This window comes from Anser cygnoides, chromosome 27, assembly GCF_040182565.1.
Source record: "Anser cygnoides isolate HZ-2024a breed goose chromosome 27, Taihu_goose_T2T_genome, whole genome shotgun sequence".
NCBI classification, from domain to species: domain Eukaryota; kingdom Metazoa; phylum Chordata; class Aves; order Anseriformes; family Anatidae; genus Anser; species Anser cygnoides.
This window is the reverse complement of record NC_089899.1, coordinates 1,190,646-1,216,305: the sequence shown is the minus strand read 5'-3', so window position 1 is coordinate 1,216,305 and position 25,660 is coordinate 1,190,646. Positions and strand designations below refer to the sequence as shown.

The window sequence follows — 25,660 nt, the reverse complement described above, 5'->3', positions numbered from 1 at the left end:
GGATATTAGAAAATAAAGTGTTTAATAAAAGAGCATTTCCTGCTCCCTTCACAGCACGGGGGGGGGCGGCGGGGGTCCGTCCGCCGGGCAGCAGGAGACGACGCGGTTACAGCCACGGGGGGGGGGGGGAGGAAGAGGAGGAGGAGGAGGAAGAGGAGGGGGGCACCCCCTCCCCGACAGCCTCCATCCAGTGTTTTGAGTTCACACAACCAAGGGGGAAGCCCCGGGGGGGGGGGCTCGGAGGCTCCAGCGGGAGGCAGCTCAGGACCCCGCCAGGTAGATCCCTGCAGGGAAAGGCAGTGAGGGGGAGGCTGCGAGGATGGGGGGCACGAGCCCGCCAGGCTGAGCATCGCTGGGGGGGCACCGGCCGGAGAGGGGGGGGGATGGAGCTCGGGGGGGCAGGGAGGGGACTTTGGGCACCGTGGGGAAGGGACCCCGTGCGCCCCAGGGCTGTAGGGGACAGGGAAGGGACCCCGTGCACCCCAGGACAGTAGGGAATGGGGAAAGGACCTCATGCACCTCAGAGCTGTAGGGGACAGGGGAGGGACCCCGTGCACCCTGGGGCTGTAGGGGACAGGGAAGGGACCCCGTGCGCCCCAGGACAATAGGGGATGGGGAAAAGGCCCCATGCACCACAGAGCTGTAGGGGACAGGGAAGGGACCCCGTGCACCCCAGGACAGTAGGGAATGGGGAAAGGACCCCATGCACCGTGGGGCTGTAGGGGACAGGGGAGGGACCCCGTGCACCCTGGGGAGCAGGGAAGGGACCCCCTCCATGCAAGACAAGGCAAGGAACCCGCGCTTATAGGGCCCGGGCAGCCGTACCCGTAGCAAACCTCTTCTTGACCAGCGACATGCGGTAGCCGGCGCTCGCCAGCTCCACCTCGACGCCCGACAGCGTGCTGCCCTCGCTGCTGAACTGGGCCGCCACAGGGCTGGGCTTGCTGGGCCCGCAGAGGGGCTCCCAACTGGCCGAGAGCCGGCCGCTGCCTGGGGGGGGACAGCGCAGGAGGTGGGGGACCCGTCCGTGTGCCCACGGAGCAGGGGGAACGAGCCCGGGGCAGCCCAGCAAGGGGATGGATCCAGACCCTGCAAGAAGTAGGGGGGGGGGGGGCGCAGCCTCACCTCCCTGCCCCGGCGCTCCGGGGACATCCAGCAGCTTCCAGAGCAGCCTCTTCTCCTCCAGGTTCCTGCCGGGACACGTCCCCAAGTCCCTGACCACCCAGCTCCGTCCCCACCAGCCCCACATCCCCGCCACCCCTACCCGTTTCCCAAGCCCAGGGTCCCCCCGTCCTCCCCACCCCGGGGGTCCCCGTGTCCCCCCCCCGCCCCCCCTTTACCAGCTGGCAGCCGGCTGCAGCCGCACGTTGGTGACGGGCTCGTCCAGGGGCAGCAGGACGTGGACGTTGGCGAGGGGCACGGGCAGGGCGAGGGCGCCGGCGTTGTAGCCGTAGTCGACGCTGACCCGCGTGGCGCCCGGCGAGCAGTCCCAGCGCACGCACAGCCGCAGCGGTGCTGAGCTGGGACCCAGCCGGGAGAACTGGGGTGGGGGGGGGAGGCAAAACGGGGGGTTAGGGGGGGCTCAGGAGGGGTGCCGGGACCCAGCCGTTGGGGTGCTGGACCCCCGTGGTCGCCCCGCGCCGGGCTCACCTGGTACTTGAGCAGAGCCACGTTGTAGTAGGACGCGGCCGGGCTCTGCTCCGCCTGCTTCTGCAGGTGCCCCGTCAGCGCGGCCATGTTCAGCCAGAAGTCCTTGGTGCTGGGGTCGCTCTGCGACGGGTCGCTGCGGGGACGGGGGCGACGGCGGCGAGAAGCATGGGGACGCCACCGCCTCCTCACCCCGGGGACACGGGCACCCCGAAACCCAGCACCCCCGGCTCCCAGGGCGCAGCACCCCACGTGCCCCAACACCAGCGCCCCACTGCTGCACCCACCTGCTCCTGGGGGCACCCAGGACCTCCCAGGGAACCAGGCACCCCCCGCACCCCAAAACCAGCTCCCCATCACCACATTCACCACCCTCCCAGGCTGCCTGCTGGCCCCCCCCAGCACCCTGAGCGCCCCAGCACCAGCTCCCCATCACCGCACCCACCGGCACCCCGTGCGCCCGCTCTGCCCCCCCCACCCATCCCCAGCCCGTGCCACGGTGCCACCGCGTCCCCTTGTCCCCGCACCTGTAGAGCAGCTCGGCGTTGGGCAGGAACTGCTCGATGGCGCCGGTGTTGAGCAGGCGGAAGCTGAGCACGGGGGGGGCCATGCCCCCGCTGAAGACGCGGACGATGCCGGCGGGGAAGGACATGGTGAGCTCCCCCGTCACCTTCACCAGGCAGCTGCCGGGGACAGGCAGGGATCAGCGGCCGGCCCCGGCAGCCCGGGGGGGGCCTGACCCTGGGGAAAAAAAAGGGGGGGGGGGTCCCATCCTGGTGCCCCCGTACCTGTCGGCATCGCGCCCCTTGAAGTACGCGTGCACGTACTCGGTGAAGGCGGTGGCCACGGGGAGCGCGTCCTGCGAGCCCAGCACCACGGGGCTGGGGCCCCGCGATATCCCTGGGGGGGGGGGGGGGGGGGGGGTACAGACCCCATCAGAACCCAACAGGTCCCATTCCTGTCCGCCCCCCCCTTCAATAGGGACCCCCCCCGGACCCACCGAGCGCCGGCTGGCAGACGGCGAAGAAGCCGCGCTCGCCCAGGCTGGCGGGCGCCGAGTGCGAGGGGCCGCAGCTCCACGAGGGCGAGGGGCTGAGCGAGCGCGACTGCGGGCAGAGGGGGTGTCGGGGGGGGGCTGGGGGGGGGGGGTCCTGCCCCCCCCACCCCCCAAACCCCGCTTTCCCCCCCACCTCCCCACGCACCAGGTCGGTGTTGCTGCCCGCAGCCGGGCCGGCCGCCGGCCGCTTCGTCCGGGAACGGCGAGGGGGGGCCACCAGCGGGACCTCGCGGGGGGTGGCGGCGGCGGGGCGAGGGTCTGGGGGGGCACAAAGGGGGGGGCACAGAGGGGCAGAGACATCCACGGGGGGGGTGGTCATGGGGGGTGTCAGCAGCGCAGTGAGTTTGGCGGGGGTCAGCCCCAGCCCTCGGGCACGATTTGGGGGGGGCAGAGCTAAGGGTGATTTGGGGACAGAGCGAAGGGTGATTTGGGGGGGCAGAGATCAGGATAATTTGGGGGGGGGGGACAGAGCTAAGGGTAAAGCTCCCTTGGAGCCCCTCACTCACCTGGCTCAGGCTGCAGAGGGGGGGCCCCCGGTGTGTCCCCCTCGGGCATCCCCGTCCCCGACCCCTGGCAGCTCCACGGGGAGGGGCTGGAGGACTCCCCCCCGCTGGGGGGGGCCGGGGAGGAGGAGGAGGACGAGGCCGAGTTGGAGGAAGGTCGGGGCTGCGGGGGCCGGTCCCCGGGGGGGCTGCGGGGCCGCAGCCAGGGCGGGGGCTCCCCGAAAGGGTCGGGAGAGGGGGGCTGGGGGGGGGGCCGTGCCGCGGGGGCGTCCCCGGGGCGCCGTCCCCCCCCCGTCCTCCTCCCAGAGCCCCTCGACCCCGGGGCCGCTGAAGACGGCGAAGCCGGGCAGCTCGGGCAGGCGCCCCCCGGGGCTGCGGGGCCGCGGCGGGGGGGGGTCCGGCTGCGCCCCCCGCTTGGGGTGGGGGCTCTGCGGCGTCCCCGGCTGCGGCGTCCACGGCCTCGAGTCCGGGGAGGGGACGGGAGCGGGGTGCGAGGGCGAGTCCAAGCCCGAGTCCTCCACGTTCTCCGGGGAGGAGGAGGAGAAGGGCGAGGAGGAGGAAGTCAGGACGTAGGCGCGGGGGGCTGCGGGAAGACCCCCGTGTCAGAGCGCTGCGGGGGGGTGGGGGGGGGGGGCAGCTCCCACATGTTGGGGTCCCCCCGGCCCCCCCATACCCCAAAACCTCACCCGGGAAATCCTCCGCTTCGAAGGCTGACTCCAGGGGGGGCCCGAAGAGCGCGGCGGGGGGCACCGTGTCCGGCAGGGCTTTGCTGGGGGGATGCAGAGGGGGGGGGCTCAGGACCTGGAGGGGGGGCTCAGGACCTAGAGGGGGGGCTCAGGAACCCCCAGCCTCCCCCCAGTGCCTCCCCAACCCCGTACCTGGTCGCCTGCGCCGCCGGGCGCCCCCTCCCTGCGCTGTCACCTGCACGGAGAGGGGACGCGTTTGGGGACCCGGAGCCACCGCCCCCCGCCCCGTGCCCCCCCCCGGCCCCCCAGCACGGCCTCACCTGCCACCAGCGTCCCCTCGGGGTCGGCAGCAGTGCTCGGGGCCGGGGCCAGAGCCGCCACGTGCCCTGGGGACGGACGGGGACGGGCAGCGTTAGGGGACACGGGGACGGGGGACACGGAGCCCGGCCGGACCCCGAAGCCCCGGGGGGGGGCACTTACGGGATGACTGCCGCTTGACGGTGCCCTGCAAGACACGGGGGTGCGTGGGGGGGGGTGTTAGTCCTGGTATAGCCCCCCTCCCCTCCACCGTGTCCCCCCACCCCGAGCCTCACCCCGACACCGGGGGGCAGGATGAGGTTTCCCACGGTGGCCTTGAGCTGCTCCACGGTGGCCTCGGCGCTGCCGCCGGCCCCCCGGGGCTGCACGGGCTTGATGTGGACGTAAAACTTGCGGGGCTCATCCTCGTCGTAGTCCGAGTCGCTGGAGGAGCAGCCGTGGTTCTCCGCCTCGCCTGAGCCCCCCCCGGTCAAGGCAACACCCCCAGCTCGGGCACCCCAAAACCCCCAACCCCCCCCCCCTCCCCAGGACGGCACAAGGATATCGTGGGGCAGGTCCGGGCGCACGCTGAATCCGTCCTCGTCCACCTCCGGGCAGGCCTGTGGGGGGGGCGGGGGGGGCTCAGAGGGGTGCTGGCTCCCCAGTCCTCCCAGTCCACCCAGTATGGCATGGGTAGGGGAAGGAGCCGGCACCGCTCGTCGGGCCACTCACCGCATCGGCGTCTGGGGACTCCCTGGGGAGACGGCGGCAGAGTTAAGACCCGAAATGGGGATGGGGTGGGTGGGATGGAGAGGATGGGATGGGGACGGGATGCAGGGGATGGGACGGGGTGGAATTATATGGGATGGGATGCAGGGGGTGGGACGAGATGGGATGGGATGCAATATAGGGGATGGGATGGGATGGGATGCAATATAGGGGATGGGATGGGACACAGAGGGTGGGACGGAGAGGATGACAGGGGATCCAGGGGATGGGATGGAAAGAATGGGATGGGACAAGATGGGATGATATGGGATAGGATGCAGGGGATGGGATGGGATGGGATGGGACGGAGAGGAGAGGACAGAAGGGGATGCAAGGGATGGGACGGGACGGGATAGAGGGGATTGGGCTGGAGGGGACGGAGTGGTACGGGATGGGACAGGGTGGGATGATACGGGGTGGGGACGAGAGGGTGGGATGGGAATATCTCACCCAGCATCACGCTCCCTCTCCTTGCGGCTCAGCCCAGGGATGCGGAAGGCTTTGCTGCGGCTCCTTTTGGGCCCTGGGGGGGCACAGAGCAGTGAGCAGCCCCCCCCCGGGGATCCCTCCCCTCACCCCCCCCCCCCCCCCGGGCGTGGGGCTGAGCAGGGGGCAGACGTACTTGCCTTCCTGCGCTGGAGCCAGCCGGTACTCGTCGAAATCCAGCACGCCTGCGAGCAAAAGGGGGGGTCGGAACAGCTCGGCGGCTCCCCCCTCGTACAAAGTGGGGGCCCCCCCCCCCAGGCTGCTGCCCACGACCTCACCTGGTCGCTCCCGCCCCGTGCCCTTGCTCTCGGCAAACCTCCGCAGCAGCATCTCGGTGCCGATGTTCTCCACGTTTTGCTTGAACTCCTCGTGCACCTGCAGAGCGGAGGTGGTGGCATGGGGGGGGGGGGGGGGGACACGACACACCGAATGACACGGGGGGGGGACACACGGGGCTGGCGGTGTCCCCCCCCGGGGCCTCACCTGCCCGATCTGGACGTGGGTGTCCTCCACCGAGTGCGAGTAGGAGCCGATGAGGCCCTTCATGTGGCGCAGGTGGGCTTCCTCCACCTCCTGGAAGCGCTGGGGGAAGGAGAAGGGGGCGATGTCCCCAGGGGCTGGCGTGTCCCCAAGGACCGGAGTGTCCCCAGGGGTCTGGCGTGTCCCCAAGCAGGGGTACCCAACCAGGGTGCCACGTCCCCAAGCGCCACCATCCCCACGGAAGCGCGCCCGGCCACTTGGGCGCGTCCCCAAGGTTGGGTGGCCCGACCGTGGCAGGTGGCACGTCCCCGAGGACGGGTCCCCGAGGACGGGTCCCCCGCGGGGAGCCGCACCATGGCCGAATCCAGCATCCTCTGCTCGAAGTCGGCGCGGGCGGCGTTGTACTTGTCCACGGCGCGCCGCAGCGCCTCGCCCGCCTTCCTCGACTTCAGCTCCGCCTGCGGGGCGACGCGGCGGGCGTCAACCGGAGGGGGGGGAAGGGACAGAGGGGACAATTTTTTTGGGGGGGGGGACACCCCCGTGGTGTCACCTTGTCGATCTCCTTCTGGCTGGTGCCCTCCTTGCGGAGCCGCTCGTACTCCTGGCACTTGCTGTGGTAGCTCTCCTTGGACTTGGGCAGCAGCTGGGCCACCCCGTGCAGGAGCTGCACGGCCTCCAGCGTGCCCGCCGCCTCCTCCTTCGACTTGGTGGGGGGGGTAGAAATAAATGAAATAAACCCAATAAACCCGGGGTTGGGCGAGGGGGGGGGTGCTGGGGGGGGGGGGCAGCGGCACCTTCTTGTGCACCCGGCCCTGCTCCTCGCCGTAGCGCGAGATCTCCTTGATGAGCTCGTGGAGCTTCTTCATCAGCTCCAGGTGGCACAGGGCCAGCTTGTCCGAGGAGATGCGGAACACCTCCCAGAGCGGCGCGAAGGTCCTGGAGGGGGGGGGCAAAAAAAAAAAAAATACGGCTCAGCAGGGCCCCCCCCCCCCCCCCCAAAAAAAAATCCTCCCCCTCCTTCCCCGCGCCACCCTCGGGTGCCCGCGCTCACCCCAGCTGCGTGCCGTTGGTGGCCATCTTCGACAGCTTCACCATGGCCTTGGCGTAGTTCTCCTCGATGGCGGCCCTAGGGGGGGGTGTGTTTTTTTTTTTTTTTGGGGGGGGGGGACACCTTGGGACACCCCCCCCCAGCACCTCGGGGGGTCCCACGCGTTGCCCCCCCCCTCTCCCCGGCACCTCTCGCGCACGAAGTCGGCCAGCTCCTTGGTGGAGATCTGCGCGTGCTTCATGTTGTGGTAGAGCACGTCGAAGCCGTGGTTCTTTTCGCCCTGGGGGGGGGGGGGCAGAAAAAATAATATGTGCCCCCCCCCCCCCCCAAAAAAAAAAAAGTGCCAGCACCCCCAGTTTGGGGGGGGGGGGGGGGGGGGGGGAACGGGGCTGCGGGGCACCCCCAGGAGCCGCGCCACGGGGGCAGGAAGGGGGTGGGCGAGCGCTGGGCGCTATTTGGGGTGCTGGGCGCCCCCCCGATTAGCACCGGGGGGGGGGGGGGATGAAGTGCCCCCCCCCCAGCACGGTGGGTGACCCCCCCGTGGGGAAATTGAGGCATGGCGGTGGGGGGGGGGGGGGGGGGGCACAGCTGGCGGGGACCAGGAAGCAGCGCGGCGCCGGCAGCTTCCTCCTCTGGGGCCGGGGATCCCCGCGGCACCCATGGGTGGGGGGCACCCATGGGTGCGGGGGGGGGCACCTATAGGTGGTGGTGGGGGCACCTATAAGTGGGGGGGGGGCACAAATTGGGGGGGGGGGGGTCCGGGCTTACCCAGAAGTGCTCGGCGAAGTAGGACATCTTGGAGGCGAGGGGGGGGGGGCAGCGGCGTGGCGCGGCACCCAGCACCCTGGGGACACGGCGGTGGCACTTTAGGGGGGGGGGGGTCCCAAGGGTGCCCCCCCCACACACTTTGTTCCCATGGGTGCCGTGGCCATGGGAACCCCGCGGGGGGGGCTGGGGGGGCAGCGCTGGGCCCGACACCAGATACGCAGCTCAATAATAAATGAGCGGCGGCTGCTGCGCGCCGGCGGCCCCGGCACCCTGACCCCCCCCCCCCAAAAAAAAAACACCCCCCCCCCGAAAAAATAACCCCCCCGTAAAACACAGCCCCCCCAAATAACCCCCCCCGAAACACCCCTCCCAAAATACCCCCCCCCAAAAATACAGCCACCTCCCCCAAAACGCAGCCCCCACCCCCCCCAAAACCACAGCCCCCCCCCCCAAAAAAAGGTGCCCCCCCCACCCGGCGTGTGAAGGACCCCGTGGGGGGGTGGCGGGGGGGGGCAGCACCCTGGTCCCCCCCCCCCCCCCCAGGTTTGTGCCGCCCCACGCACGGAGCAAAACAGGAAACCGGCTCGTTGTGCATGGCTGGGGGGGGGGCACGGTGCTGTGCCCCCCCCCGGGACGGTGCTGAGCCACCTGTGCCACGGGGGGGGGGCTCAGCGGGGCGCCCCCCCCCGGTTTTATTTTTGGGGGGGGGGGGGGGGGACAGCAGTGACCTTCATGGGGGGGCCTGGGGGGGGGCTGCTCCCCACATGGGGGGGGTGCGGGGGGGGGCACGGGGGGGGGGAGTCAGCACATGGGGGGGCGCGGGGGGGGGCACAAAGGGATGCCCCCCCCCGAAAAAAAAATATATAATTCTAATTAAAGGAAATAAGAATAAAAGGCGGCACCTGCGGGGGGGGGGGTTGGGGGGGGCGTAAATGGGGGGGCGTAAATGGGGGGGGGGGGTTGGGGGGGGCTGCATAAATGGGGGGATTTTGGGGGGGGGCTGCGATGAATGGGGGCTGCGATAAAAAGGGGGCTGCGATAAAGGAGGGGGCTGCGATAAACGAGGGAGCTGCGATAAATGGGGGGGCTGCGATAAATGGGGGGGGCTGCGATGAAAGGGGGGGGGCCGCGGGGGGGGGGGCGCGGGGGGGGGGGGCACTCACCTGCGGGGGGCCGCCGCCGCCGCCCCCGCCCCGCTCCGGGCCGCTCCGCGCCGGGGCCGGGACCGCGCCGAGAGGGGGGGGCGCCGCAGGCCACGCCCCTCCCGCCGCGCCGCGCCGCCATTGGGCGCCGCGCCCGGCAGCGGTTACCGCAGCCAGCGGGCGCCGCCTCTCATTGGTCGAGCCCGCCGCGGCTCCGCGCGGGGGGCGGGGCTACATTTGCATATTTAAAGGGGACGCGGCGTGGGGAGGGGGCGCGGCGGGGCGGGGGGCTGAGACCCCCCCCCCGGTACCAGGAGCTCCAGCGCCGTCCCCCCCGTGTCCCCCCCCCCCCCCCATTTTTCCCGTAGCCCCCCCCGTAACCCCCCATTTCCCGTCCCCCCTTCCCATCGCCCCCAGCCCCAGCAGCTCCCGGTGCTCCGCTCCCACCGGCGCCACCCCCCCCCCCCATGCACCGAGCCCCGGTGCGTGTCCCCCCCCCCCCCCCCCCCCGCCGGTATCTCCCCCCACGTGCCCCCCCCCGCGGTGCCACCCGGTGCCTCCCGCCCCGCTGAGCTCACGCCCGGCACCGGCTGACACCGGGCACAGCTGCGGGGGGGGGGGGGGTCAGGGATGGGGAGGGGGGCGTCGGGAGATTTGGGGGGGGGGAGGTTTCGGGGGGGGGGGAGGGATGGGGAGGGTTTGGGGGGGCATCGCCCCCAGACACCGAGGACCCCCCCCCAGGCACCGGGAACCGCCCCCCCAGGCACCGAGGACCCCCCCCCCCAGCCCAGAGCCCCCCCCCCCCCCGCATTCGCTCTTGCGGGGGCGCCCCCACCCCTCGCCCCCCCCTCGCCCCCCCCCCCCGCGGGCCGGGGCGGCGGCGCCGGGCGCGGTCTCCCCGGTAACGCCGCATCCAGCCCAGCCCCCGCCCCGCAGCGCCGCGCGGCGGCCCCGAAACCCCCCCCCGAACCCCCCCCCGAACGCCCCCCCCCCGCGCCGCGGCCCCCGCAGCCCCATCCCACGCCACAGCCCCCCGAACCCCGCAGCCCCCCCAACCCCGCAATCCCCATCCCACCCCGCAGCCCCCATCCTATTTTGCAGCCCCCACCCCACCCTGCAGCCCCCCCCATCCCTGTAGCCCCCCATCCCACAGCCCGCCCACCCCACAGCCTCCATTCTAGTCCCCATCCCACCCTGCAGCCCCCCAACCCCGCAGCCCCCACCCTATGTCGTAGCCCCCCACCCACCCCACAGCCCCCACCCACCCCGCAGCCCCCAACCCCGCAGCCCCCCAACCCCGCAGCCCCCACCCTATTTCGTAGCCCCCCCACCCACCCCGCAGCTCCCCCATCCCCTCCTGCAGCCCCCCAACCCCGCAGCCCCCCAACCCCGCAGCCCCCATCCCCTCCTGTAGCCCCCCAACCCTGCAACCCACACCCGATTTTGCAGCCCCCACCTCAGCTCGGAGCCCCCATCCCACCCGACCCCCCCCAAACCCGTAGCCCCCCATCCCATCACACAGCCCCCATCCCACCCGACCCCCCCCCCCAAACCCGTAGCCCCCCATCCCATCACACAGCCCCCATCCCACCCGACCCCCCCCCAAACCCGTAGCCCCCCATCCCATCACGCAGCCCCCATCCCATCACGCAGCCCCCATCCCAAACCCGCAGCCCCCCAACCCCGCAGCCCCCATCCCACCCTCCAGCCCCCCCAAACCGGCAGCCCCCCCAAACCCGTAGCCCCCCATCCCATCACGCAGCCCCCATCCCAAACCCGCAGCCCCCCAACCCCGCAGCCCCCATCCCACCCTCCAGCCCCCAAAAACCCGCAGCCCCCCAAACCCGCAGCCCCCATCCCACCCTCCAGCCCCCCAACCCCGCAGCCCCCCAAACCCGTAGCCCCCCAACCCCGCAGCCCCCATCCCACCCTCCAGCCCCCATCCCAAACCCGCAGCCCCCCAACCCCGCAGCCCCCATCCCATTCTGCAGCCCCCACCCCCCCTATATCCCCCCCCTACACCCCCCCAAACCCTCACCCCCTCCCCTTCCCACCCCAGGCCCCCCCCCCCCCCGAAGCCCCCCCCCGAGACGAGGCGGCAGCAGCCGGGCGCAGCCTCTCTTTAATGCTCGCTTCCAACAAATCCACCGAAAACGGGCCGGGGGGGGGGGGGGCGCGGGACCCCCCAGCCCCAAAACCCAGCTAAAACAAACCCATAAAGCACCGAAGGGGCCCCCCACCCCACACACACAGACACGATCCCAAGGAAAAGACCCCCGGGGGGGGGGCAACCTCAGATAAATCACCTCCCGCGGGAACTGGGGGGGGCAGGGGAGGTTTTTTCCTTTTTTTTTTTAGGTTTTCTTTTTTTTTTTTTTAGGTTTTCTTTTTTTTTTTCTAGGTTTTCTTTTTTTTTGGTTTTCTTTTTTCTCTCCTTTATTTTTTTTTTCCTTTCTCACGTTATTTTTCTTTTTTCTTTTTTTTTTTCTTAAAAACTCGTTACAAAAAGAGCCATCGAGGAGCCTCCTACAACCCCTTAGTGTTTGCCCCGCGCGCTTTCAGCAGGCGGTGCCTGCCCCCGCGGGCCTCGGGAGGGGGAGGACAGACCCGGACCCCCCCCTCCTTTCTCTTGGTTCCCCCTCCCACCCCCCCCAAAAAAAAACAAAACACACCCAAAACCCCTTAAAAATTGCACGTGACGTTTGGTTCCTTCCAAGCCTTCCGGGGGGCTTCGAGCCCCGGTGCAGCGAGCTGCCAGGTCTCAGCACAAAGCCCCCGGGGGGGGGACACACGAGGTGATGATGGGGGGGGGGGCACGCTTTGCTCTTCGCCGAATTTTTTTTTTTTTGGGGGGGGGGGGCCGTGCGTGCGCGGGGGACGGTGCCGGGCGCTGTAGTGCCGTAGGAGCAGCCGCCCCACGGCCTCGGCACAGCCCCATAGCCGTGGGGGGGCCGTGGTGCCCCCAGGAAGGGGTTCAGCTCCCCCCCCCCCCGAGGGCCGGGTACCCGGGGGGGGGCAGGGTACCCGGGGGGGGGGGGCAGTAGTGGCTTCTCCAGATAAGGGTTGGGGGCAGCAAACAACAAAAAATTTACCCTGTTCAATCGCGGTGCCCGCCAGGATTTGGCCGGGCACGGCCGCAGGAGGGGCCGGATCCTGCCCCGGGGGGGGGGGGGGGGGCAGCATCGCCCCCCCCCCATGGCTGGCAGTGTCACCCCCCCCCCCTGCTGGCAGTGTCACCCCCCCCCCAAGCTGGTCCCTCGCCCCCCGGGGCCGTGCTGGGTGCAGAGTGAGGAGTGCGCGAGCCAGGCGGCGTGACGGTGCGGCACGGGGGGTGCTGCGGGGCCCCCGGGACCCCTGCCAGGCTGGGGGGCACAACTCCCCCCTCCTCCTGCAGCTTCCTACCCCCCTTCCCTCCAAACCACGGCGGCTGGGGGCCGCTGGGTGGGAGGGGAGGGGGGGACAGCGCAGAGGAGGAGGAGGAGGAGGAGGAGGAGGAGGAGGGTGGGGATGAAGCCCACGCCGCCGCCTCCGTGCTCAGAACTCCACCTTGCAGGCGGGGAAGGTCTCATCCTGCATGGCCACGGTGCTGTTGCTGCCCAGCACCGTGATGCCCAGCTCCTGCTGCCGGTCGTGGGTCTCCTGGTACCACTCGTGCATCACCAGCGAGTCGAAGGTGGGGATCAGCGTCACCTGCGGGGACAGCGGCGGCGCCACGTCACCGCCACGGGAGAGCCCCCAGCACCACGACGGGACCCCCAGCACCAGGCCAGGACCCCCAGCACCACGATGGGGACCCCCCAGCACCACGATGGGGACCCCCCAGCACCAGGCCAGAAAACCCCCAGCATCACAATGGGGACCTCCAGCACCGTGGCCAGGACCCCCCAGGACCACGATGGGGACCCCCCAGGACCGTGCCGGGACCCCCAGGACCACGATGGGAACCCCCAGGACCGTGCCGGAGACCCCCAGCACCACAGCAGGACCCCCAAGGACGGTGCCGGGACCCCCCAGGACCACGATGGGGACCCCCAGCACCGTGCCGGGACCCCCCAGCACCACAATGGGGACCTCCAGCACCGTGCCGGGACCCCCAGGACCACAGCAGGACCCCCAAGGACCATGCCAGGACCCCCAAGGACCACGATGGGGACCCCCCAAATCATGATGGGGACCCCCAGCACCACAATGGGACCCCCCCCAGCACCACACCAGGACCCCCAGCACCACGATGGGAACCCCCAGCACCGTGCCAGGACCCCCCAGGACCACAGCAGGACCCCCCAGGACTGTGCTGGGACCCCCAAGCACCACGATGGGGACCCCCCAGCACCACACCACGATCCCCAGCACCACGATGGGGACCCCCCAGCACCACGATGGGGACCCCCAGGACCACAGACAGGGACCCCCCAGCACCGTGCTGGGACCCCCCAGCACCACACCAGGACCCCCAGGATGGGACACCCAGCACCGTGCCGGGACCCCCCCAGCACCAGGCCGGGACCCCCCCAGCACCGCGCCATCACGGCGAACGGGACAAACGAGCCAGGAGGGGACGGATGCCACCGCGCGGGGCTGGTGGCACCGCGGGGATGCTCCATCCCCTGCGCTCGCCGCGTTCTCGCGGAAGACGGGTGGGGGGGGGGACACACACACGCCCGAGGTGGGGGGGCTCACCTGGGTGTCGGTGCCCCACTGGTGCTTGCCGGCCAGCAGGGCGTCCAGGATGGGCCGCAGGACGCCCTCCTTCAGGTGGTCGTCGCCGCTCACCACGTAGCAGAGGGAGCGCACGCGCCGGAAAAACTCCTCGTCCACCGTGCGGGCGCTCCACGAGCCCGGCAGGTACGCCAGGTCCACGTAGACGGGGGGGCCCGGGGGGGCCGCAGCACGTGAGCCTGTAGGGATAAGGACGCAGCTCTAGGGCAGCGAGGGGCAGCCCCCAGCCGCCTCCAGCCCCCAAAATTTCCCCCCACGGGTGTCCCCGTGCCCCCCCTCCCCAGCCCCGTACCTGCCGGCGACGCCCGGCCGGCTCCTGCCAGCGGCTTGGCTCCAGCACCGCGTGCCGTCGCGGGGCCGCCGGGGGGGCCCTTCTTGTCCCCGGGGGGCAGCCTGGCCTTGTCCCCGGCGTCGCGGCCCGAGCTGGCGGAGGGGGGAGCCCTGCCCTTGGTGGCCGGGCCGGTGGGCTTGGGGGTCTCGGTTTTGGGGCCGGCGGGCGCCGAGCCCGCGCGGGACGGGGTGCGCTTGGCCTTGCCGGGGGGCTCCTTCTTGGGCAGCGCCTCGGGGTCCACCATGCAGATGCCGGGCTGGGCGGGGATGGGGCAGGGGTCCTTCATGGGGGCCGGCAGAGGGTCGCGGGGCCTGGGGGGGCCGCGGGGGGGCTGCTCCGAGTCCTCGTCCGACTCCAGCCCGTCGGCCAGGATGGAGGGGCAGTCCTCGGTGGCCGGCGGGACGTCGGAGTCGGAGAGGGTGGGCAGCGACTCGCTGACGGAGGTGGGGGGCGTCTCGCCCGCTGGAGGGGGGGCCCGGCCGCGGCGGCGCGCCGGGGGCTGCGCCAGCTCCTGCGAGGGGTCGCTGTCCGACAAGTCCCGGGGGCTGGCGGCGGGCGAGCGCCCCGATTTGGGATGCTCGAACTCGCAGGGCGACACCAGGCACAGGTCGACGTCGTGGGGCGAGTCGGAGCGGCGGCCGTGCCGCGGCGGGTGGTGCTGGTGGTGGCAGGGCCGCAGGGGCAGGGACAGCCCCCCCTTGGTGGCCGCCGGCTCGGGCTCCGGCGTGCCGCTGGCCCCCCGGGGCCGGGCGCCCTCCTCCTGGGGGGACTCGCTGACGGGGGGCAGAACCTGCTCGAAGGAGACCGAGAGCGACTCGTCCACCTCGGTGGAGTGCGGGGAGCCCACCTCGGCCGGCAGCGAGGGGGTGGTGATGGTGGGCGACACGTCGGGGACGTCGTCCTTGAAGGGGCTGAGGGACAGGCAGCCCGCCTGCTTCTCCTGCGAGGAGCCCGAGCTGTCGTGCGAGGCTCGGCCCGCGCCCGGCGGCCAGGGGGCGTTGGGCTGCTTGGTGGCGCCGGCGCCCGGATCCTCCCCGGCTTCCTCCACCGGCGACTGGTGGAAGGGAGTGTGCCCGGCGCTGGCCGGCCCCGAGCTGGCCGGGGACATCATCTCCAGGGTCTTCTCCTCGGAGCTGCCGCAGGGATCCTCGGCGCCCTCGGGGCCGTGGTTGAGCAGCCCGGTGGGCGTCAGGTCGAAGATGACGCTGCGCTCGCTCTTGGGGGTCTTGGCCAGGGGCGAGGGGGGGCCGACGGCCCTGAAGGGGCTGCCCTCGGGGTAGCGGAAGCGCTGGGGGCTCTCGGGGTCCTCCACGCCGTTCTCCAGGCAGCCCAAATCCGGCCCCCTGCCGGCACCCCCGTTCTCCAGCGGCGAGGGCTCCAGCTCGCTCTCGGCCGTGGTGATGCCTTCGTCCGGCGACTCCTCCTTCCTCCTCCTCCCCTCGGCCCCCGGCGAGGCGCCCGCCGGCTGCATGTCCTCGGGCGAGGAGGACTTGGAGCCCTCCGACGTCCCCGGCTCCTTCTTGGCGCCCGGCTCCTTGGCGGCTTTGGCCTTGGGCTTCTCCGGCTCCTTCTTGAGCGTGGACTTCTTGAGGCTGCCGGCCTTGGCCGGGGGTTTGCGGGCCTCCGGCACCGGCGCTTTGCGGGCCGGGAGCTTTGCGGCAGCCTTGGGCTCTGCCTTGTTCTCCTTCACGTCCTTCCGCAGCGTGTCAGCCTTCACCTCCTTCTTCACCGCCTTCACCTCCTTCTTGGCCTCCCCCTTCGCCTCGCCCCCTCCCTCCTCCTTCTTCAGCGGCTTCTTCTCCTCCTTCCGCGGCGCGGGCTCCTTCTTGGGCGCCGCTTTCTCCTTGCTCAGCTTGGGCTTGGCGTCCGCTTTCAGCTTCTCCGTCGAAGAGTCCAGCTTGGCTCGAGCATCCTTGGCCTTCTCCTCTTCCAACCCCGCTCTCGTCATCTCCCCCGGAGGTTTCGGCTTCTCCTTGGTCCCCGCCTTCACCTCCTTCTTCTCCGCCTTCGGGGCCTTCTCCTTCAGCGCGGGCGCCCCGGCGTCCACCAGGCTGAGCTTGGAGGAAGACTTGAGGCTCTCCTTGCTCTCCGTCCTCCTCTGCTTGAGCTGCTTCTCGGGCTGGGGCGCCGAGGGCCCCTTCAGGTCGTTCTTGGTGACCACGGGGTGCTTGAGGAACTCCAGGTGCTTCACCTTCTCCAGCCCCTCCAGGATGCGGGCCTGGGGCGTGCAGCCGGGGAAGAGGACGCGGATGATCTTCTCGGAGGGGCTGACGGGGTGCCAGACGAGCAGGGCGCAGACGGAGGTGAGGCACTGCAGGGGCAGCTCCTGCTCCTTGGGGTAGCCGTCGCCCGACCACTGCTGCAGGAGGAACTCCAGCTCCTTGGTGCCCTTCACGGGGTTGAGGACGTACATGTCCAGCCGGCCCACTCCCATCTTCTGGAAGAGGACGGTGGGCTCCACGCGGGGGCCGCCATCGCGGGCCAGCGGGTTGGGGCGGATGCCCAACTTCTCCAGGTAGTGCAGCGTCAGGGCGGCCTCGTCACAGCTCTTCAGCACCCGCGAGTTGCCCTTGATGGCCTTCAGCTTCTCGGAGGCGTTGAGGAAGACGACGCCCAGCTCCGGGGAGATGAGGTTCTTGGCCCAGTCCCCGTTGCCCTGCGAGCCCTGCGAGGACGGGTCCTCCTCCAGCTCGGCCAGCTTCCTCTGCAGCAGGCTGTTGACGCCGGGCAGGCTGTCCGTGCCCGCGTGCGTCACCAGGATGGAGTCGATGCGGTCCAGGTGCCGGACCAGCTTCCAGAAGGACGACTTGGGGTTGGAGCCCCCGTTGACCAACACGTTGAAACCGTTGACGGCGAAGAAAGCCGAGTCCCCTCTCCCGCCCGGGAAGATATAGCAGCAGGGCTTGGAGAGCTTGAGGAAGCCGACCATGGTGGGGGGCTCGAGGAGGTCGAAGGGGGACTGGGGCTCCAGCGACTCCGAGAGGTACTCCATGAACTCCTCCAGCCCCTCCATCTCGGGCAGGATGCAGCCCGGGTTGTAGCGCAGCTCGATGAAGTCCTGGAGGTTGTGGTGGTCCAAGCCCGAGTCCTTCCACTCCCCGAAGTCGGGGCAGCTGATGGTCAGCCTGGCCTTGGCCGAGGGGTCCGCGGAGCTCAGGATCTCCCCGACCTGCGAGGGGACGGGGACAGACGGAGCTTCAGGCAGGACCCTGCTCGCGCCGCCCGGCACGGGGCACCCGGGGTCCCTTGAGACGGGGCAGCCCCCTCCCTCTACAAGCACAGCGCACCCTTTCCCTGGGGGTTTTGGGGACCCCACAGCCCTGTCCCCCTCCCAGTGCTCACCGCTGGCTGTTTTGGGGACCCCACCGCCCTGTCCCCCTCCCACTGCTGGCTGCAAACACGATGCCCACGGGGTGTCGATCCCTGATTTACACCCACCGCCGGTGCTCAGGGTCAGGATACAGCCAATCCCCCCCCCCTGCAGCAGACAGAGGGATGTGCCTGCAGCGCCGACGCTCGGCCCAGCTCCCCCTCGCTCCACCACCGTGCCGGGAACGCGAGCAGACGACACGGCACGGCCCGGCACGCTGCCCCCCCGCCACCCCGCAGCCCGTCCCCGCACCTCCTTGTCGGTGAAGATCTGGATGAAGTCCCGCAGGGAGAAGCAGCCCGTCTGCAGCATCAGCTCGCCCGTCTCCTCCACGCAGGGCCCCGCGAACACCAGCAGCTTGTGCTGCGACACGTCCGTGATGAGGTTTCGCAGCTGGGGACGGGGAGGGGGGACGTGAGGACGCCTTTAAACCCCCCCACACACGTACACCCCCCACCCTGTGGGGATCCCGCAGCCCCCCCCCCCCCCAGCTCACCTCGTCGCACAGGGACTTGTCGGAGGGGTTGAGCAGCACCAGGGTCTCCAGCACATCGCCGCGGTGGTGGAGGGTCCGCTGACCTGCGGGGACGACGGCTGCCACCCGGCCCAGCACCAAAATGGTCCCAGCAGGACCCCTCCGCGCCCCCCAGGTGTGGATACCCCCAGGGGACACCCCCAAGCCGTGTTGGGCTGGGGGGGACGGACGGAAAAATGCCCAGCACGGGGACAGCCGGGGCAGGGACGGATCCTGCCCGCTTCCCCTGCGGAAGAGGGACAGCCAGCGGCCGGGACGCGGGAGGATCCGCCGTGCTTCCCACGTCCTTCCTGCCGCGGGGAGCGGAGGAAAAGGGGGGGGTGGCTGGGCCGGGGCAGCCCCCCCTATCCCCACCATCGGATGTTCCCTGCGGTCCGGGGGCTTCACCCCCCTGCCCAGACACCCGCCGCCCCCAGGAGCGGGGAAGAACTCAGCTGAGCCCCTGCTGGGGACAACCAGGGGACGGGGACACCCCCATGGGTGCCAACTTGTGAGCACAGGGTGGCGGGGAGGGGTGGGACACGATGTGCCGGCGCTGCGGCCCCTCGAGAAACCGCAGCCCTTGAAGCCAGCGCCGGTGCCCCCCCCCCCCCGGGGGCAGGGGACGCTGTGGCCACGAAGGAAGCGGTTTTCCGGGGTTTTCCACGTGGGAATCACAGGGCTCAGCCCCCGGGGCACGGAGCGGCGGCGGCCGACACCGTCTGGGCACAAAAAAGGGTTTTTACAGAAGCAGCTCGGGGCTCGCAGGGAGCGCCCCGAGCCCTCCGGGGAACGCGTGAATTTGGCACCGCCGCGGGGGCAGGCGAGGACCCCGCCGACGGAGCCGTCTGGGGGCCGTCGCCCCCTCCGGGTGCGCCCCCCCCCCCTTTTTTTTTTTTTTTTTTTAACCTTTGACGATGCTGGAGAAGGTGGCGGAGTGGCGGGAGACGAAGAGCTTCAGCTGCTCGTCCAGGTTGCAGGAGGCGAGGTCGATGTCCCAGGAGCGGATCCCTGCGGGACACGGCGACCTCAGCGCCCGCCGCCCCCCGCACAGAGCCCCGTCCCCGTCCCGCAGCCCGTGTCACCCCCTCCTCCTAGCCCCCGCTGTCCCCTTCTGCACGGCACAGGCTAAAGAAGGGGACGGTTTCGCCGCCCACACAGCCACGGTGGGGACTGTCCCCCCAAATCCACCCTGATCCCCTTCCCATATAACCCCGATCCCGGGGACGTGGCGCAGGGGCCGTGCCGGCGTCACCGACACCCGCGGGGCCCCCAACACCCCCAGGTGGCAGCTCAATTTTTGGGGGGACGCCGCTGCCCTCCGGACCCCGGGAGCACGCCACGGGGGGACGGGGGCGGCGTGGGGGGGTCCCCGGCGCGGGGTTCCCGGTTTGGGGTCCCCCGGTGCGATGCCGGTGCCGGCGGCGCGTGCACCTTGCGCGGTGACTCACGGCCGCGCCGCCGCTGCCAGCCCAAACCTCGTCCCCTGGGGCTCCGGGAGCGCCTCCCCGGCACCTCTTCAAAGGCGGTAATTAAGGCAATTAGCGGTGCCGGAGGTTCTGGCTGCTCCCTGCTCCCATAGCAGGGGTTGGAAGCCCCCCTACCCAGGCAGCAGCCCCAAACCCCAGCAGCCCCCAGCACCCCCGGTACCGGGGGGGGGGTTTCCTGGGGGGGTCGCAACCGCCGCCGCCCGCCAACGGCTCCCCCCCCCCGGTGGGCGATGGCGCAAGGCCACCGGCGTTGCACAAGGCGCCGGCGAGCGTTGGGGCGCAGCCGGGGCCGTTTTCGGGGGGTTCCCCAGCGGTGCTGGGGGTGGCCGGGGGTTTGGCCACGGCCTCGCGTGGGGCCGGGTCCCGTGGGGACACGAGGCGGGGGGTCCTGGCCCCAGGGGGTGACGAGGGGAGGGGACGGGGGCGCAGGGGCGCAGCCACAGCCCCCAGAGCCCGGGGCAGATCCTAGAGGGGCAGGAGGGGGGGGGAGAGAGGGGGGGCAGGGCAGGAGGGGAGGGGTAAGGGGTGGGGGTACCGCGCGTCTGGGGCAGGAACAGGGGCAGATCCTGGGGGGCTGGGGAGCTGGTGCAGATCCCAGGGGTCTGGGGCAGGAGATGGGGCAGATCCTGGGGGGCTGGGGGGGCAGATTCCTGGGGGAGGAGATGGGGCAGATCCCGGGGATCTGGGGGGGGCAGATCCCAGCTCCCTGGTGTAGGAGATGGGGCAGATCCAGGGGATCTGGGGGGGCAGATCCAGGGGATTTGGGGGGGACAGATGCTGGGGATCTGACGGGCAGATCCTAAGGATCTTGGAAGAGCAGATCCAGGGGATCCAGAGGATCCGGGGGGGCAGATCCCGGGTCCCTGGGGCATCAGATAGGGCAGATCCTGGGGACTCATGGACAGATCCCAGAGATCCAGGGGCAGATCCCGGGGGGCTGGGGCAGCAGATGGGGCAAATCCTGGGGATCCGGGGGGGCAGATCCCTGCGGGAGGAGATGGAGCAGATCCTGGGGATCTGGGAGGCAAATCCAGGGGGATTTGGGGTGGCAGATGCTGGGGATCCAAAGGGCAGATCCTAAGGATCCTGGGGAAGGAGATCCAGGGGATCCAGAGCAAGAGATGAAGCAGATCCTGAGGATTATGGGGGGCAGATCCCAGGGGCCTGGGGCAGCAGATAGGGCAGATCCTGGGGATCCAGAGCAGGAGATGGGGCAGATCCTGGGGATCTGGGGGGGGGACAGATCCTGGGTCCCTGGGGCATTAGACAGGACAGATCCTGGGGATCCCGGAGAAGATCCTGGGGATCCAGGGGCAGGAGACGGGGGCAGATCCCGGGGATGCTGGGGGCAGATCCTGGGGATCCAGGGGCAGGAGACGGGGGCAGATCCCGGGGATCCAGAGCCACATCCCAGGGATGATCCCGGGTCCCTGGGGCAGGAGAGGGGGCAGCTCCCGTGGATCCCGGGGCAGATCCCGGCTCCCCGGGGGCAGATCCCCGGGGCAGCTCCCGCGGCTCCCATTGCAGCCCCCCCCCCCGCAGGCCACGGCCCCACCCGCGGAGGCCCCACGGGAGCAGCCCCCGGTGTGTGCGTGTGGGGGGGGGGGAGCGGGGGCGGACCCCCCCGACGGCCCCGCTCCCGGCGGCGGGGCTCAGCCACGCGGGGCCCGGGGCCGGGGCCGGGACCGGGGAGCTCCCCCCGGGCTCACCTCGCTCCAGCTGCTGCAGGGCGGCCGCCAGCAGCCCGGGCCGGTGGCAGCCGCCGCCCACGATCGCCAGCAGCGAGAAGCGGCGCGGCCCCGCCGCGGGGCCCGGAGCCGCCGCCGCCGCCGCCGCCATCTTGGGCGCCCCCCGCAGCCGCCGCCGCCGCCGCCGCCTCCCGCCGGCCCCGCCCCGCGGCAGCGCTCGGCCGGGCCCCGCCCGCTGACGTCACCGCGGGCCAATGGGGGAGCGCGGAGGGGACCGCGGAGGGAGGGGCGGGGGAGAGGAGGGGGAGGGTTAAAGGGGCGATGGCAGGGCGGGGTCGGGGCGGTGGGGCCCGCGCGGCGGAGGGGTGGGCGGGGTGGGGTGGGGTGCGGTGCATGCAGTGCATGCAATGCAATACGGGGTGCAGGACCAAGAGGGTGCAGGGCAGGGTGGGGGTGCAAGGGGGGTGCAATGCAGTGCAATGCAATACGGGGTGCAGGACCAAGAGGGTGCAGGGCAGGGTGGGGGTGCAGGGTGGGTGCAGCGCAGCACAATGCAGTGCAATGCAGTGCTGGGGTGCAGAGCCAGGAGGGTGCGATGCCGTGCAACGCAGCATTGGGGTGCAGGGTGGTGCAGGGCTGTGAGGGTGCAATGCCGTGCAACACAGTGTTGGGGTGCAGGGCGGGGGCAATGCAGTGCAACGCAGCATTGGGGTACAGGATGGTGCAGGGCCGGGAGGGTGCAATGCAGTGTTGGGGTGCAGGGCGGGCGCAGTGCAGTGCAATGCAGTGCAGGGCTGCAGGGCGGTGTAGAGGGCCAGGCGGGTGCAATGCAGTGCGGGGCTGCAGAGCCAGGAGGGTGCAATGCAGTGCAGTGCAGCGTTGGGGTGCAGGGTGGGTGCAGTGCAGTGCAAGACAGGGTGCAAGACCAGGAGGGTGCAGTGCAGGGTGGGTGCAGTGCAGTGCAGTGCAGTGCTGCGGTGCAGGGCAGCGTAGAGACGGGTGGGTGCAATGCAGTGCTGGGGTGCAGAGCCAGGAGGGTGCAACGCAGTGCAGTGCAGTGTTGGGGTGCAGGGCTGTGAGGGTGCAATGCAGTGTTGGGGTACAGTGCGGGTGCAGTGCAGTAGTGCAGGGTGGTGCAGGGTGGGTGCAGTGCAGCGTTGTGGCGCAGGGCCGGGAGGGTGCAATGCAGCATTGGGGTGCAGTGCAGGGTAGGGCTGGGGGGCATAGCGATGGGCAGTGCCGTGCGATGCAGTGCAGGGATGTGCTGTGCACCGCCGTGCAGTGCTGTGGCTATGCAGTGCAGTGCAGGGATGTGCTGAGCACCGCTGTGCTGTGCAGGGGGTGTGCAGTGCAGCGCGCTGCAGCACCAAGCAGCTGCTGACCAGTGCAGGCTGCGCAGTGCGTGGTGCAGGGGAGGCGCTGTGCAGCGCATCACTGAGCAGGATGGGGCCGGGCGGGCAGCGAAGCCCCCTCGCAGCCCCCAGCCCGTTCCCAAATAACTTCCCCAGCACCCAGAGGTGGCACCGCAGGACCCCCCCACCCAACAGAGCAGGCAGCAGTCGGGATCCAAGGCCTTTAATGCACCCCAGGGCCCCCCAGCAGCACCCGCTGGTGGGAGCTGGGGGGGAGAGGAGGTCATGCCCCCCCCGACGAGGCAGGGACCAGCAGCATCCAGGCGGCGGCACCGTCCCCGGGGACCCCGCTGCGCCCGGCCCCTCAGGAGCACTCGAGGACGTGGAGGTTGCAGGCGGTGCCGGGGGGGCAGCTGCAGCGCGTCCCGAAGCGCGCCCCCCTCCGCACCGCGCAGGGCTCCCGGGGCTGGCACTGCGGGACCGATCCCGTCACTGGGGCTCAGCCCCGCAGCGGGGTCTGGTGTCCCCCCCCCCAACCCCAACCCCAACCCCCCAGCACCCCCTGCCCGGCCGTACCGAGGGCACCCGGCCCAGCTTCTTCTTGGCCGCCGGCAGCTCCCGGCTCCGCAGCTTCTCCAGCACCTCCTGCAGCGCCTCGACCTGCACCACGGCACCGTCACACTCCCAAACCACCCCCCCCCCGGCATCGCCCCCTCGCACCCGGATCACAGAGAAAAACAGGCAACAGCTGCAAATCCCCACGTCCCACCGAAAATATTAATTTTCTAACACCCTCCCCTAACAGAGCTGCTGGGATGAACCCAAAAGCGATCCCCCAAAGCACCCAGATCCCAAAGCAGGAAAGCAACCGGCAGCAGGGCACCCCCGCACCCCAAAACCTTGGGCACCTGCAGAACCAGCCCCTAAATGGGGTGCTCCAGAAGCACCCCAGGGTGCCCAGACCCCAAGCCCCGCTCCCCCCGGCCCCCTACCAGCTCCGTCTCCTCCTGGCGCGGGGCCGGCCGCAGCCCCGGCTCCCCGGAGCCCAGCAGGATGAGGCCGGAGCCGGCCACGCAGAGCAGGCAGAGCCAGGCGCTGGCCATGGTGCAGGATGCGGCCCCGGCTGCTCGTCCCGCTTTATAACCCCCCCCCTACAGCCCGCGGGCGGGGGGCAAACACCCGCTGACGCAGACGGGGAGCGGGCGCCCGTCTGCGGGGTGTCCCCCCGCAGCCCCCCGGACTCGGAGCTGACATCAAGAGGGAACGGGGGGTTGGGGACACGTCCCCGGTGACGCCGTCCCCTGGGACCCGCGGGGGCCGCGGGACGGACGTCAGCGCCGCGGCCAATTCCCTGAGCAAACACGGCTGCGGCGGGCGCATCCTGCGCCCCCCCCCCCCGGGGCTGGGGGCCGCGTGGTGGGAGGTGCAGGGACCCCTCGCCACCAGCGCGCGTCTCGCAGACAGGTTTTATTCCCAAGGAGCCGCGGGAGGGGACAGATATGGGACGGAGCCGGGGGGACAGCCCCCAGGAAGGGCTGAGATGCTGAACCCACCGGGGTGGGATGAAGGCTGCTCCCATCCTCTTCGCCACGAGGATTTGTGGGGCCGGGACTCCCAGATCTGTGGGGCCGGGACTCCCGGAGGCGCGGTGACACCAGCAGGGCGCAGGGGGACGGATCTGGCTGGAGGGAAGCAGACACAGGTGAGCAGCAGGGAAGGAGCAATGGGGAACCCCAGCTCCCCCGTCCCCAGGTCCCCCCCCCGTATCATCCCACAGCCCCCCGGCTCTCCCCACATCCCGCAGCCCCCCCATATCCCCCCGTGGACCCCCACCCCCCCTCAACGTCCCCACATTCCTGCAAGGTTCCTGCACCCCCCCCGGAACCTTTGGGGTCCCTGCGGGGTCCCCCACCTCCCTTCACATCCCACAGCCCTGCCAGCCCCCCCAGAGCCCCCCCCCCCCAGCCAGGCTGCGCTGCGATGCCAGGACCCCCCCCCGAGGAGCCCAGAGGGGGGGCTCCCTCCCTGTCCCCCCCCCAAACCCACCTGCCCCCCTACCCTCCTAGCTGCGGGGGGATTTCTTCTGCCGGCAGCACGGCCTCGCTGGGCACTCAGCGGCCTCCGCCCGGCCCTCCCGGAGACCCTGGAGCACAAAAACCGGGGAAGGGTCACGGGGGGCTCCTCCAGGCCCCCCCCCCCCCGCCAAGCCCTCGTTGCCCCCCCAGCCCCCCCGTACCACGTAGAAGCCGGTGTGGTAGCCGCTCATGTACCAGCCCATCAGCATCGCCGCCAAGGCGCCTTCCTCCTCCTCCTCTTCCTCCCACGGGACGTGGGGCCACGGGGGGGGCGCCAGCTGCCGGCAGCACCCGTTAGAGGGGGTTTGGACCGGGGGGGGGCCCAAAATTTGGGGGGGGGAAACCGGGCACTCACCTGGGGGGGCCAGGGGGAGCAGGGTGCCCGCTCGCCCTTCGCGCTCCTCCTCTGCCTCGCAGCGGGGGGGGGCTCCGCCGCCTTGTGGGGGGCGCGGGGGGGGGCAGCGGGGCCCTGCCGTCCTCTCGGCCCCCCCGGGGGGCGGAACCGGCCCGAACCGGGGGAGCCCCCCCGGGAGCCTTCCTCCTCCTCCTCCTCCTCCTCCTCCTCCTCCTCCTCCTCCTCCTCCTCCTCGCTGGGGGTCACGCTCCACGTTGGGGTCCCCGCAGCATCCTGAGGGGGCACGGGGGGGGGGCAGCAGCACCGACCGGGCACCGGGTACCGGGCACGGCACCGGGGCGCACAGAGCCCCTTGTCCCCGGTCCCCACCGGTTTCCCCTGGTCCTCCTGGTTCCCCCCGGGCCGGTGCCGACCCCCCCAGCCCCGTCCCACCCCGGCCCCCCCCCCCCCAGCCCCGCAGCCCCGTCCCGGGGCCGTCCCGGTGCCTACCCGCGGCCCCGGGGCTCTCCCGGCCATGTCCCGGTACCGCCGGGTCCCCCCCGCGCGGCGCCCCCTGGGTAATGCAGTCCCCAGCCCCCTCGGCGCGGGAGGGGGCGGGGCGAGAGGGGACTACAAGTCCCAGCGGGCAGTGCGGCGGGAAAGCAGCGAGAAGGGGGCAGAGCGCCGCCAGCGCGGCCTCTGGCGCCCCCTGGTGGGGGGGGGGGGGCGAAGGGCTGCGGGCGGGGGGGGGACAGGGGGGCGATAAAATAATGAAATAACAGCGAAATAGAGCGAAAGGAGAAAAGGCGAGGGAAAAAAGAGAAAAAATAAAAAAGGAAAGAGAAAAGGAAAGAGAAAAGAAGGAAAAAGGAAAAAAGGAAAAAGGAAAAAGAAAGGAGAAAAAA

The 25,660-nt window shown here is 71.1% G+C and overlaps 3 protein-coding genes across 7 annotated transcripts; all 3 read right to left on the bottom strand.

The window, feature by feature from the left end:
- Window positions 1-102: 102 nt before the first annotated feature.
- Window positions 103-7,878, bottom strand: FCHO1 (FCH and mu domain containing endocytic adaptor 1). Its single transcript, XM_066983730.1, is given in 28 exon segments — window positions 103-284; window positions 826-990; window positions 1,126-1,190; window positions 1,341-1,540; window positions 1,651-1,783; window positions 2,175-2,330; window positions 2,436-2,547; window positions 2,648-2,753; window positions 2,850-2,962; window positions 3,211-3,461; window positions 3,463-3,790; window positions 3,894-3,976; window positions 4,086-4,128; window positions 4,214-4,279; window positions 4,374-4,398; window positions 4,487-4,666; window positions 4,757-4,810; window positions 4,923-4,944; window positions 5,409-5,481; window positions 5,585-5,629; window positions 5,723-5,819; window positions 5,928-6,026; window positions 6,278-6,382; window positions 6,475-6,627; window positions 6,719-6,860; window positions 6,976-7,050; window positions 7,161-7,252; window positions 7,741-7,878. Coding segments are annotated over 28 exon segments (3,033 nt in total). The 5' UTR covers window positions 7,768-7,878; the 3' UTR covers window positions 103-261.
- Window positions 7,879-12,412: 4,534 nt separating this feature from the next.
- On the bottom strand, window positions 12,413-21,196 carry MAP1S (microtubule associated protein 1S). Its single transcript, XM_066983785.1, has 7 exons — window positions 21,016-21,196; window positions 18,726-18,827; window positions 17,799-17,881; window positions 17,555-17,695; window positions 13,894-17,101; window positions 13,563-13,780; window positions 12,413-12,572 (listed from the first exon to the last, which is right to left on the bottom strand). Exons 1-7 carry the CDS (start codon window positions 21,143-21,145, stop codon window positions 12,417-12,419), a joined length of 4,038 nt encoding a protein of 1,345 aa, XP_066839886.1. The 5' UTR covers window positions 21,146-21,196; the 3' UTR covers window positions 12,413-12,416.
- Window positions 21,197-22,553: 1,357 nt separating this feature from the next.
- LOC136787009 (cocaine- and amphetamine-regulated transcript protein-like) lies at window positions 22,554-25,432 on the bottom strand. Of its 5 annotated transcripts, XM_066983791.1 has the most exons (7): window positions 25,266-25,411; window positions 24,777-25,049; window positions 24,583-24,699; window positions 24,393-24,489; window positions 23,339-24,028; window positions 22,923-23,006; window positions 22,554-22,818 (listed from the first exon to the last, which is right to left on the bottom strand). In XM_066983791.1, exons 5-7 carry the CDS (start codon window positions 23,447-23,449, stop codon window positions 22,711-22,713), a joined length of 303 nt encoding a protein of 100 aa, XP_066839892.1. In that variant the 5' UTR covers window positions 23,450-24,028; window positions 24,393-24,489; window positions 24,583-24,699; window positions 24,777-25,049; window positions 25,266-25,411; the 3' UTR covers window positions 22,554-22,710. The 5 variants fall into 5 exon arrangements, with proteins under 5 accessions (XP_066839892.1, XP_066839891.1, XP_066839889.1 ...); XM_066983790.1 differs by lacking the exons at window positions 22,554-22,818; window positions 22,923-23,006 and having other exon boundaries at window positions 23,799-24,024; window positions 24,405-24,489; window positions 25,266-25,432; XM_066983788.1 differs by lacking the exons at window positions 22,554-22,818; window positions 22,923-23,006 and having other exon boundaries at window positions 23,799-24,028; window positions 24,405-24,489; window positions 25,266-25,424.
- Between the last annotated feature and the right edge of the window lie 228 nt (window positions 25,433-25,660).